We start from the raw sequence: 13,830 nt of genomic DNA on the forward strand, positions 1-13,830 counted from the left end.
GTCTGTCTGTCTGTCCCTTTCTCCCTCCCTCCCTCTCACCCACTGGCACTGTCTCCTGTCTCTTCCACAGTCACTGTGTCTCTGCTACTGTCTATTGGCACAAAAAAAAAAACGCGAATACGTTCGCAAGCTAAAATTTTTTGTGAGGAAGGCGGAATGAGGAATAAAGCGGCTGTTTCCAGATTTTTCTGTGAGTCTTTTACAGAAAAACGTATTTGATTTTTGCTGGTCCTATTCCGCTAGTTTTCTTCGTTTTCCTGCTACAGACGGGTGTGCTGCTTATATAAAACGAATTCTACAGGTCAGTAAAGTTTCGAAAGTTTATTTGTACACTTTGACACTTATAAATAACAAATAAGTACGCTTAATATAAGATTAGTATAACATTATTTCCTGTACGTGCCTTCTGGATACTTTGCACATCGATCGCAATTTACCGAAAACGCATCTTGTATCTTAAAAAAGGAAATCTGTTATTAAAAATATTTTACTGAATTAGCAGTCTTTCCAGTTTTACGTAATTTTTGGCAGTCATTTTAAGTTCTTTTCAGGCATGTTTAAGACCCTTTTCAGCCCATCTTTTGTCATTACATGACCATTTTGTGCATATTTGTGTTGGCGTGATGTACCCCATTATACGGAGACGGCGCGTCATAAAGTTTTATGGTTGAAAAAATGGTAACCAAACATGTGGTTCGGTTACCTGAGAACTCTTGCAGCGGTCCTAGAACAATCGCCTTGACACTTAAATCTACAGTTATATCTCACATCGGATATTACATTAAATTTTACGCCGATAAATACAGTAAAATTTAACCTCTTTATTTCGGTAATGGATAATGATGCCGAAAAACATTCAGGGTTTCCCGAGAACATCATCTTAAGGACAAGTGGTGCAAATTTCGACGATTTGCCGTGAACAGAAATTATAGAATTGACCGCCCCATAATTGCTATTTTTGGTAACCGAAAATCATAGTTTTCCGCATGTATCTTGTAACGGTTACAGGCTTTCGAATGAGGGAAAAGGTGTTACTAGATGAATGTCCAAGGAATGTACAATTAAAATTTCAGTCATTTGCTTTGGTTAGTTATTTAGATAATTGCGGCCCACGGCGCAAAAACGGCTAAAAACCGGTTTTCTGCACGTACGCTAACTTTGAACATCTGGATATCGGCAGCGGTTAATGATATGGATAGAAGTTTCGCGAGAATGTCGTTTTTAGCACATATGGTAAAAATTTCGCCGATCTGCCATGAACAGAAATTCTGGAAGTGTCCGTCCCCACACCTGTTAATTTTCGTGCCCAAAAGTCGTGGTTTTTCAGGGTTTTCTTAGGAACCGCCCATGAACAAATGGTACTTTTATAAGCCGCCAAACGTCCATCCTAGACCAATCCTAATGCCAAAGAACCAACGGATTTGCTCAATTTGTCTGGGTTGGAGGAAGTGTGTAATCTGTAAATTTTGACCTTGCGCTGTAGGATTGCTTCGCTATGCCCGTTTTTTTTCCCCCGAAAGGTATATACGTAAATGGTCGTTAGGCCGAGGACTACCCAACACTTGGCCCCGTATCTTTGTGATCAATAGAACCCGAGATGGGGCCCCCCTGAAAAACCGCATTTTTGTGAGCGACTTTTTGGAGCTTATATTGGTACCGTGCACGATTCGTTGCGTTCAGCCAGTGAGCAGTATTGAGCTCACTCAACCTCATTGCATTTTTCCGGATTGAAATATGGACTGACTTTCCCTCAGCGATAATATGTTGACTAATCGAGGGCAGTGTTGTTTACATGTATACATGTTCCGTCAGTTGCTCGTGAATGTAAATAAATGCACGGATTGATATTAACTCTTAGAGCGCATGTTGAAATTATATGTACCCATCTAAAAGTTAAAAAGGTACCCATTATAGACATGATATTTTGTATGAATTTAACTTATTTGGAAAAGATTGACTGTACTGGAAGAATTGCTGTAATGTTGGCGGCCTTAAGCTTGTGTGAGGGTCGAAATTAAAGATGTCGGTGAACGCTTTGAGTCAGAAGGAGTATCTGAAGAAATACCTATCATCGGGCTCAGATGATAAGAAAAAGAAGAAGAAAAAGAAAAACTCGAAATCCACGGACGACAGGTATACATAACATTATGAATTGGTTTTAAAGAAAGATGGTAGGCATCAGCTGCTGCACTAGTTCGTAGAGGGAAAGGTTAGGAGAAATGTTTTCTTCAACGCCTAATATTGGAGAGAGCAGTGATCGTTTAACGGCACATCATCTGGTGTGTGGTATTCCTGTGTATTATTCGAAGAGCTATCTCTTCGATATGCCAACTATGTAAAGCGTCATGTCATACTTTTTGTGCTAATTTGCAACTCTTGTACCAGCGAATACAAGATGATTCTTTGAGACATTTGAGAGGATTAAGGTAACGTAGAGCTCTTGCTTTCGTTGCAATTTTATTTTCTTCGTATTTATTACTATCTCATATTGACTTCTTGCCTGATGAACTAATTGTTTTCTTCCTCATTTTAAAAGTTCCACTTGTCATTTATTTTTTGGACAAAAAAATAAAGCATTAAATGCTTTTGCGACTGTTAGTTGCCGTTTTAGATGTGTATATTTGTAACAGATTTGGAAGGGTATAAAATGTCTGTTATATCTTTTGCACTGTTATCCTCTTACAGAGGGCATATTGTACTGCCGGAATGTAGGGTTAATTAGTATATACCTGAATACTGTTCACAGATTCACAAGGAATTCCACAAATCTGAAATACTGTATTTTTGCATATTACATCACATTTTGCATCTACAAGATAATGGCTGAGTGTGGGGATAATCATATTGTTGTAAGTGCCCTCTGTATATCTTGTTACATTTTTCCCATTATTTCATGTAATATATGCTGAATGACAGCAAACACAGCAGTGAACATAATGCTGGACACTGAAACAGTATGAAGGACATTGGTATTTTGTTTCTCTTAATTGCTTCATAGCACAAGTTAATGAAACACTATAAAAGTCATATGCTGAATCTAAGAATAGGCTATATTTACTTTGTGCACACACAATCATAGTGTTTGTAATTGCGGCTAATAGTTACGGGTCAAGAGAAATGTTCAATACTAGTTATTTGTTTTCCCAGTGACATAATGTTAATGTCAGATGTCGTCTTTTGGTGTATATTTTCACATTATAGTTGTTAGTTGGCAAAATCAGTGGTTGTGAAAGCAGAAAAACCTTGTTGTGGTAACAGGCTGATCTGTAGCATACCCTATTAAATAGTGACCCATCCCTTTCAAATTCAATATAACTGATGTGAAAAATATGTTCATAATAGGCACCAAAATACTCATTGTAGATTTTCTGTTAGGTGCTACATTGTCTCACTTTTATTTACTTATGGCATAATAGTAATTAATTAATTTAGTGTAGCTCTACGGCCTGGTTCAAGTTTTTAAATTGGATGCTGCGGAGTCAAGCATGTCCCCAACCTGGCTCACACCTTTCTTTAGTCCTGCCTGGGAAAGAGGACCTATAATTTAATATGGAAACGGAACCATGTATTGTGCCTGAATCTTCACATCTAAATACATACATTACAAACCACTGTGTAGTGCATGATATTGAGTACTACCCATTTTACCAATTATTAGGATTTCTTTCCATTCCAGTCACATACAGAGAGCCATAGGTGAATCTGGTGGATGGGGGCCTATCTGGCTACAGCCCCCCCCCTTTCCCCCAAGTGACCTGTTTCTTTTTAATCTCAAGGCAGAAAAATTGCAACATAGCTGTCAGAAATTTTCATGTTATTGTAGTTAGTGTTATAATAGATTAAGAAAACATCTACATTTATGTTGGAGAGTTTGGAGGGGCAAGGTGATACAAAGTTGCTGCGAGCTCAGCCCTCATGAAAATCATGTATTTGCCTCTATGGAAAGCAGGAAGAATAACTGTTCATATGCCATGTGTATGCTGTAATTAATCTGTGTCTTCACAGTCCCTACGGGTGTGATACGTCAGGAATTTTCATATATTCCAGGATTCATCATTTAAAGCTGGTTCTTTAAACTTTGTAAGTAGGCTTCGTCAAGATAGTTTGTTTCTATTTTAGTGTCTGCCAGTTCAGTTTCTTGAGCATCTCTGTGATACACTCCCACGAGTCAAACAAACCTGCAACCATTGAAACTACCCTTCTGTCAGTGTCCCCTGTTAGTCCTATTTGGTATTCGAGAATGACTCACACAGTTGTTTTGTAAGCAATCTCCTTTGTAGACTGATTGCATTTCCCCAGTATTTTATAAGTGAACTGAAGCCCGCCACCTGCTTTACCCCTGACTGAGCCTACATGATCATTCCATTTCATATCCCTGGAGTTTGATGGTTGGATATTTGTATTAGTCGTCCAGTTCTGTGACTCATATGTACTTCAGTCATAGGAGAGACTTTCTTTGTGAAGTGCAAAGTTTAACATTTCTGCACATTTAAACTGAGTTGCCAATCTTTGCACAAATTTCAATTAATCTTATCAATTTCCAACTTAATAGTTGTGCAGCATTCTTCAGACAATAATTTCATTGTATAAAACCTGCATCATCTGTGAAAAGTCTGACATTCTGGATCCTGGACTGCAGGCAGGTGTCTCATTGTGTTCTTAAATCTTCTTGTAGTCTAAGCTTCTGCAGTATAATTTTCTATAGTCACCCAGCAAAGCCTTGTACTTAGAAAAACTGCATTCTACTTCAGCTGATACAGGAGAAGTGTACCCGAGCATTTGGGAGGATGGCAGTTCATGCTCATGTCTGGTCATCCTGATTTAAGTTTTCTGTGATTTCCCTAAATTGTCTAAAGCAAATGCTGGATGATTCTTCAGAAAGGTCACTGCTGCTTTCCTTCTCCATCCTTTCCTAATCTGAGCTTGTTCTCCATCTCTAATGAACTCGTTATCGACAGGATGTGAAACACTAATTTCCTTCTCTTCCTCAGGAGGAGTGTATTTAAAATGGATGGCTAAAGTTATACATTGGTTTCCCCCTGCCCTCCTGAAACTTGGTTGTGGTGACAAACTGATCTTTAGTGCAGCCCAAGGTCTAGGTTAGGTTGGAAGGTGGCAGTTTGGTTAAGAGTTGGCGAAGCCAACAAATGTGAAAGCAGAAAATCTGGTTGTGGTAAGAAAATGGCTGGTTGCGAAGCACATGTTTACATTTGTGCCATATTGAAAAATACAAAGAGGTTCTAATACATAACTGTTAACAAAATGGACACTATCATGTAGATGTAAATGATTAAGACAGAACTTTTCATGCAACAAAATCATTGAAATGGAACACAGGGTATGATACCCTTTGTTTTCATTATCTTTGACATTTCTTTTCCCACTTTACAAAATACAGTTTCTAATTCATTTTTTTTTTTTTTTTTTTCTGGTAGTACTATCTGCTTCTCTAATGGCAATTCCAATTACTACAAATCAGTTATGGCAGCAGGAAAAGTTAAATAAATTGATTGTATGTGTGATATATTACCTGAAGTTTCAGCATAGTCTTTCTTATGCTACTCTGATCGAAGTGAATTCATTGCTGTCAAATAATCAACAAGTCTTTTCTCAATATTGAGGTTATGGTAGTAACAGTTGTAGACATCGGTTCTGGAGCCCCATGTTTTCAAAATGTTGTTATAAGAAATGTTTGGAGCTAACAGCTTAAATGCTGCAACACATGAAATGGTGCACAAAAATTACCCTTTTGACACACCTAGTAAATACCACGCTGTTTAGTGCCCGAAAACCTCAAACCACACACACACACACACACACACACACACACACACACACACACCTAGTAAATCTGTCAACATCACTGAATTTATTACAAACCTGTCCTGTAACTCCGTGTACAGTGTGAGCCAAACAAGTCAAATACACCATTTTACTCTCAAATGGTTTTAGTGAATCAGCAGCTTTCACCATATAAGGCACAGCATCTGTATGAAGAGTATTATATTGTCATGCTTAAAGCCAACAAGGCATACAGCACCCATAGATCTGTCAAACAGTCAACTAATGGTGGAAAAATCGAATAATTTACTGATTGTGGAAAAACTTGCATTTTCTGAATGTTCACAGTTTGTTAGACACTCTTCACCAGGACCATCCTCTTTCAGAGTTCCCACAATGACATTTGCAATATATCTACTCATAGTGTCTGTGGTTGCAACAACTGATACTGGTATTTTTTGTTTGCAACTTGTTGTCTGATTTGTTGTATTATTTTTTATAGCTTCTGGTGACTTAGTCCTTTCTTAATGTGGAAGATCCAGGAAGAGATTTGTCTGTATTTTTCTAACAATTCGTAAAATTTTTGATGGTTTAGCTTACTTAAGGGAATGTCAGCATAAAGCAAAGCTGTAAAATGTTCTTCACATAAAGCTGAATAAGTTTGGCTACATTTCCTGTATAAACAAGATGTAATAAGTGCAGTAGAAGGTTCTGAATCTCAGACATTGTATAGGTGATGCAGTTATATACAATGAAATTATTGACCAAAAAAAGCTGCACCAATATTCAGTTGGAACTTCATAAGATTTAATAGTGGTGCAAAGATTGAAAACTTGCTCTAAAGTTTAGAAGTTTAAAACCGTGCGCTTAACAAAATGGAAAAAGAAAACCTAGTATCCTGTGAGTACAAATCCTACAAGTCACGGAATTGATCAACTCGTACAAATATCTAATTTTCATTTTATTTTTAAATGAATAGTTGATTGTGATGAACTGACTTACTATGAGGGGAGTCAAATATAAACGGGATTTTAGTTCCTGAACATCAGCAGTTGGTAGGACTGGCCCTGCGCTTCTGCAATGCTTGGATGGGACCATTAGAAGTGAGCAGTGCGTACTGTTAGATATTTCCCGCTGTTTCGTCAGTAATGCTCATGATGTCGCAGCAACAGGTACACTCCTCCATTGGGCAACACAAAATTATCAAATTTCTTGCTCGTGACGGAGTTACAGCAGCGGAAATTTGCGAAAGATTGACTGCACAGTTTGGTGATAAACATTATTAAGGATGCGTGTGTTTGCCTGGCATAAAAAGTTCAAGGAAGGACGAACATGTGGAAAACCAGCAACACGATCGCCGTCCTCGGAGCAGTATTACAGATAAAAACATTTGTGCGGTTAAAGACATTATTGATGACAATCGGCGGGCAAGAGTATCAGAAATTGCACAAAAACTCGGACTCAGTTATGGAAGCTGCCAAGCAATCATCAAAATGACCTACAGTTCCGTAAAGTGTGTTCCAGATGGGTCCCTAAACTTTTGACCGAAAATATGAAGTTGAGACATTTGGAGGTCTGTCAGAGGCTTACAGCAAGGTTTGTGAAACAAGGTGAGGTGATGCATTTTTGAGTCAGGTCACCTGCGACTTAACATGGGTTCACCACTACACTCCAGAATCCAAACAAGCTAGTAAGGAGTGGCGGAGGAAAGGGGAGGCAGCACCAGTGAAAGCCAAGACTCGGCTGTCAGCTGGCAAGATTCTTTCAACAGTTTTTTTTAAATCAGTGAGGCATTTTGCTGATTGATTTTTTGCATGAGCGACACACGATCAATGCTGATTACTACTGTAAACTGTTGAACAAGGCGAGAGGTGCATATCGCCGCAAAAGATGAGACCAGTCGATTCAACAGATCATCCTTCTCCATGACAATGCACAACCCCATACTGCAGCTCTAACTGCCTCCAAGCTACAGGAAATGCACTGGACTACACTTGATCATCCCCCTTACAGCCCAGGCTTATTGCCTTGCAATTTCCATTTATTTGGATCACTTAAAGAACCTCTAGCAGGGCGACGATTTGAAGATGATGAGAGTGTGAAACACTCTGTGTGCAACTGGCTGGTGACACGACCCAGTTCTTTTATGATGAGGGTATCAATAAGCTGCCCATAGGCTGGGACAAATGCATTTCCAAAGCGGGAGACTATGTGGAAAATTAAATTATAATTGCATTGAGTTTTTCAATAAATTAATTTAAATTAAAAATAAAATCCCATTTATATTTGATCCACCCTAGTAATTTCTTTTACAACAGATATTTTAAGTCATTTCGACATTTTAGCTCAGACTTTTTATATTATTGTGCATACATTTGTAATTTTTAGGGCATAACCAAATAATTTTGCGCACATTGTGGTGGTTCTTTTAGGTTATAAAAATCCTAGCCTTAGTCATTAACATCCAACATGAACTGCATGGGTCTCAACACACTTTCCTGGGGTTCATCCAAAGATACTTCTACATCTGTGGATGATTCTCCAACCGAGATAACATGCTGTGTCCTCCCTACCAAGATATCTTCAATCTAGTCACAGATTTTGCTTGATACCCCATATGATCATACTTTGGGTAATAATAAATGCTTTTTGTAAATTGAGAAATTCTATCTCTGTTGGACTTCCTTGGTCTGTGGCTTTCAGGACGTCATGAGAAAAGTCTGCATTGGGTTGCACATGATTGAGGTTTTTGGAATCCATGACTGGTGGCATGGAAGAGGTCATTCTGTTAGAGTACTTCATTATCTTTGACCTCAGAATATGTGGATCATTTCTGCTAACCTTCTCGTAGATGGGTGTGATCTGTACTTTCATCCACTGGGCATAGTGTTACCTCGAGGGATCTGTGGCATATTACGGTTCAAAGATGAGGTAACTCAGCCGTAAATTCCATCAGGCCCTAATGGTTTGTTCAAGTTTAGTGTTATTGGCTGCTTCCCCAATACTACTTACATCAATATCTGTATCACTCATTTTGCAATGGTGTGCGATTTAAATTGGGTCACTACACCTGGATTTTTCTTTCTAAGGGAACAATTGAAAATTGAGTTAATCTTATTACTTTAATTTTGCTACCTTTACAGTAAGTCCCTCTCTTGGCTACGAGTGTCTGTGCACTAACTCTGGTGCCATGATTACATTTACCTATGATCAGAATTTGGGTTTTATGAAAGAGCTTTCGATAATATTCTGTTGTGGTAGTCATTGGAGGTTTCATACATTGCCCTCTTAAGGCAAAATGTATTTCAGTCAGCATTTCTGTACCTATGGCCCCATGCTGTGTTTTGCACCTATTGAGTAGTAATCTGTTTCTTTGTAAGTTTCTTTACAGTGACTGTATACCATGCAGGGTCCATGCTCCTCTCCAGAACTAAATGTTTAGAGTTCAATATTAAGATTGGATACTACCACCACTTCATCTGTTTTACTGAAAATATAAATCCCCCTGCTTGCTTTAATTGCCCTTTGTACCTTGGGAATTATTTCTCTAGAACTGCCTCATGTTCACAGATACCAGTTTCTGTATTGATTTCCTGAAAGGGATCAGGTCTATTTGTTGTTATTAGATCCAGTATAATTCCATCATGATACTGCGTATAGTATTGTTTCAAAGGACATCTTGTCACATCCACTACTTACAAAACTAGTTTTTCCAAGTGATTGTTCGAAGATTAAAGTCTACTCCAGTGATTACAGTTTGATTTGGGACCTAATGTACGTTAGATTTTCAATAAAGTTTTCAGTTCCATCTGGAGGCGAGTCTGATGGTTGAGAGGAGGTCTGAACTAAAAGTTTGTGCACACCTTTGGTACTGAGTCTTGCCCAGACAGTTTGGGTGCAATTTCAGTTTTGATCTTGGTGGTTTTAAGTTTCTGTACTGCCACTGATGCATCACCTCCATTTACCATTAACCTATACTTTATCTATGAACTTAAATTTGCTCAAAAACTCTCACTGCTATCAATTTCATGTTTCAGCCATCTTTCTGTACCTAGTATTATGTGAGAAGGTGAAGGCTGGGTTAAATGCAGACTGAAATATTCCGTGATCTTACATAATTTTCAGAAACTTTGTTCTAGCAAAACAGCGATCTCAGGTCTATCAATAAAATTTACTAAAAACATTCTTGATCACATGTTTTTTATTAAAACTGGTGACTGGTTTTAATCCATTGTAATTAGATCTTCAGATACTCTGCAAAGAAAGTAGTAAAGCAGCTAAGAGGTAACAATTCACTACAATGATAAAGTGAAATAGTTATATAAAACAATTACTATGAATGGTACACCCATGATGGTACCAGGAGCTGGGCTGGCTGAGCAGCCTGCACGAGAGATGTAGTAGGTTGCTGACTGTCGCTCAGCTGCTCTTGGTTAAGTACCATGAGCAGCTGAGAAACAGTCGGCAGTTGATTATATCTCTAGAGCAGCTTGTTCAGCCAGCCCAGCTCCTGTCGTCATCATAGGTATACTATTCATAGTAATTATATTTTATAACTATTTCACTTTATTGCTAATCAAACAATGGAAAATTCAGGAAGGAATGTAACAGTAATATGAAAAGTCGCCACTCATCATATAGCAGAGATGCTGAGCCTCAGATAGGCACAACAATGTGACTGTTCCAAGTAAAGCTTTCTACCCATAAGCTCTTCATCAAGTGTGATAGGGGTGGCAGACAGTGCAGTGCTGCTAGGGAGTATGCAGGGATGAGGTGGTGAAGGTAGGGCAGCTATGTGCAGTCAGGAGGTTAAATGAAGGCCTGGGGAGAAGGGGTAGCAGAAAAGGAGAGAAGTAAAAAGACCGGGTGTGATGACGGAATGAGGGCTGTATAGTGCTGGAAAGGGAACAGTGAGGCTGGATGGTTGAGGACGATGACTAATGAAGGTTGAGGCCAGGAGGGTTACGGGAGCATAGGATATATTGCACTACCTTTCATCATGCCCTGAAATGAGAAATTTCCTGCCCAATATCCTTCCCACCCCTCCCACAGTGGTATTCCACCGAAACTACACAATATACTCGTCCATCCCTACACACACCCTGCTCCCAACCCCTTACCTCATGTCTCGTACCCCTGTAATAAACCTAGATGCAAGACCTGTCCCATACATCTTCCCAGCACCACCTACTTCGGTCCGATCACGAACGTCAGCTATCCCACCAAAGGCAGGGCCACCTGTGAAACCAGTCATGTGAACTACAAGCTAAGCTGCAACCATTGTGCTGCATTCTATGTGGGTATGACAACCAACAAGCTGTCTGTCTGCATAAATGGCCACCAACAAACTGTGGCCAAGAAACAAGTGGACCACCCAGTTGCTGAGTACCCTGCCAAACATGACATTCTTCACTCCATTGACTGCTTCATAGCCTGTTCCCTATGGATTCTTCCCACCACCACCACCACCACCACCACCAGCTTTTCTGATTTGCACAGGTGGGAACTTTCTCTGCAGTATATCCTACATTTCCATAACCTTCCTGGCCTCAACCTTTGTTAGTCATTGTCCTCACCCATCCACCCATTGAGCCTCCCTGTTCCCATTCCAGCACTATACAGCCCTCATTCCACCATTGCACCCAGTCTTTTTACTTCTCTCCTTCTCCGTTACACCCTCTCGCCCACCACCCCCCACCCCTTCCCGTCTAATCTCCCAACTGCACATCGTAGCTGCCCTACCCTTTTCTTTTCACCTCGTCCCTGCATGCACCCTGGTAGCACTGCACTGTATGCCACCTCTACCCTACTATCCCTCTCCCTCCCTGCCCCAGCCTCCTCCTTACCCCCACCCAGTCGCCATTCCCATCATACACTGGTGCTGCTGCTCGCAGTGTGGCTACAGTTAGCTTAGGCTGCAGTTGTGTGTATGAGTCACGTTTGCCTGTGTGCATGTCTGTTTTTAATGAAGGCCTTATACAAGGGGCATTCGAAAAGTCCGTGCAAAAATAAAAACTACTTGCATGTTTGGGGTAAACCTTTATTTTTCAACATAGTCTCCTTTTAGACTTATACACTTCGTCGAACGCTGTTCTAATTTGTTGATCCCTTCGGAATAATAGGAACTGTCCAAGTCTGCAAAATAGCTATTAGTTGCTGCAATCACTTCCTCGTTTGAATAAAACCTTTATCCCGCAAGCCATTTCTTCAAATTGGGGAACAAATAGTAGTCTGAAGGAGCCAAGTCTGGAGAACAGGGAGGATGTGAAATTAGTTGGAATCCTATTTCCATTAATTTTGTGACCACAACTGCTGAGGTGTGTGCTGGTGCATTGTCGTGATCAAAAATGTATTTTTTTTTTATTTTTTATTTTTTTTTTATAGTCCAATTTCCGGCGTTTTTGTTGCAGCTCGATTTTCAGATGGTCCAATAATGAGGAATAATATGCACCTGTAATAGTTGTACCCTTTTCCAGATAGTCGATGAGCATTATCCCTTGCGAATCCCAAAAGACACTCGCCATAACCTTTCTGGCCGACGGAATGGTCTTCGCCTTCTTTGGTGCTGATTCTCCCTTGGTAAACCATTGTTTAGACTGTTGTTTGGTCTCAGGAATACAGTAATTTATCCATGTTTCATCCACAGTGACTAAATGACGCTTAAAGTCCTGCGGATTCTTCCTGAACAGCTGCAAACAATCCGTGCAACACTTCACACGATTCCATTTTCGCTCAAGCGTGAGCAATCGCGGAACCCATCTTGCGGATAGCTTTCTCATGTCCAAATGTTTATGCAAAATATTATGTATGTACCCATTCATTCAAGATTCCCACAGCACTAGCAATCTCACATACCTTAACTCTTCTATCATCTATCACCATATCATGGATTTTATCAATGATTTCTGGAGTCATAACCTTCACTGGGTGTCCAGAATGTTCAGCATCATTTGTGCCCATATGACCACTCTGAAAATTTTGAAACCACTTATAAACTACTGTTGTAATCGAAGGTGCAGAGTCACCATAATGTTTATCAAGCTTCTCTTTAGTCTCCTGAGGCATTTTGCCTTTCATAAAATAATGTTTATTCACCACACAAAATTATTTTTCGTCAATTTTTTTAACAATCACTCGACTTCTTTGATTCACACAAATGCCAAACACAAATAAATAGACCAATATGGCTGAAACTTGGTGTGCATTCTTTCCAAAGATGCTACTAACTGAACATGACCTCGATACACGCCGGTGGTGCCATCTCACGGACTTTGCATGGACGTTTCAAACGCCCCTCGTAGGCCGAAAGCTTTATTTGGAACAGTCATTTTGTTGTGCCTATCTGCGACTTGGCATCTACGCTATATATTGAGTGGCAACTTTCCTTTTCATAATATTGTCACTTTATTGTTATGATTTGTCATCTCGAAGCTGATATACCAGTCTCGCTAGTACAAGATCTGAAGACAATCTAAGTACAATAAATTGAAACCGGTCGCCAGTTTAAATAAAATATTTATGTGATCAAGACTTTTTTTAGCAAATTTTATTGACCTAGATTTTATTCTGCAACCATTTGGTTTTTAGTCACAAACTTGACTGCTAAACTTGCCATGTCCAACATTTGTAATTTAAGACTGCACTACATATGCAGAAAATGAAAGCAACAATGGGGAGAGTGGGGGAGGGGGAGACACTGTCACACACTAACCATAACTATAATGCAGTGTTGGTGCTAAAAGTGACAAGAGACACTACTTTCCAAATGTCCGTGTATAAATGTATCTTGTGCAGATGGTGCAACACACCTTGCAAGACCTTGAAGAAAGAAGACATGACCAGAAAGAGCCTGCTGTATGATTTCCTCAAATCGTGACTGGATTTGATAGTACTGTCATCTTCTGGTTGGTGTGACCAATTCTTACCGGAGCAGGCCATTTTCATAATATATAGCTGAGTATTTCGCGTTGTTGATGGCAATGTCTACACTAGCAAGCCAGTGTGACTTGGCTATTTTGATCAGAAAATGAAGGGTCTATTAAAGCTTGT

General features: G+C 39.6%; 1 protein-coding gene across 2 annotated transcripts in view; it reads left to right on the forward strand.

The window, feature by feature from the left end:
• Nucleotides 1–1,764: 1,764 nt before the first annotated feature.
• Nucleotides 1,765–13,830, forward strand: part of LOC126457735 (BUD13 homolog) — a 66,057-nt gene continuing 53,991 nt past the window's right edge. Inside the window, exon 1 of one of the 2 annotated variants that reach the window (XM_050094280.1) lies at nucleotides 1,765–2,133. In XM_050094280.1, coding sequence (XP_049950237.1) covers nucleotides 2,021–2,133 — 113 coding nt within the window. In that variant the 5' untranslated portion in view covers nucleotides 1,765–2,020. The remainder of the gene's footprint in view (nucleotides 2,134–13,830) is intronic. The other variant, XM_050094279.1, reaches the window with a different exon arrangement.

Source organism: Schistocerca serialis, chromosome 2, assembly GCF_023864345.2.
Source record: "Schistocerca serialis cubense isolate TAMUIC-IGC-003099 chromosome 2, iqSchSeri2.2, whole genome shotgun sequence".
NCBI classification, from domain to species: Eukaryota; Metazoa; Arthropoda; class Insecta; order Orthoptera; family Acrididae; genus Schistocerca; species Schistocerca serialis.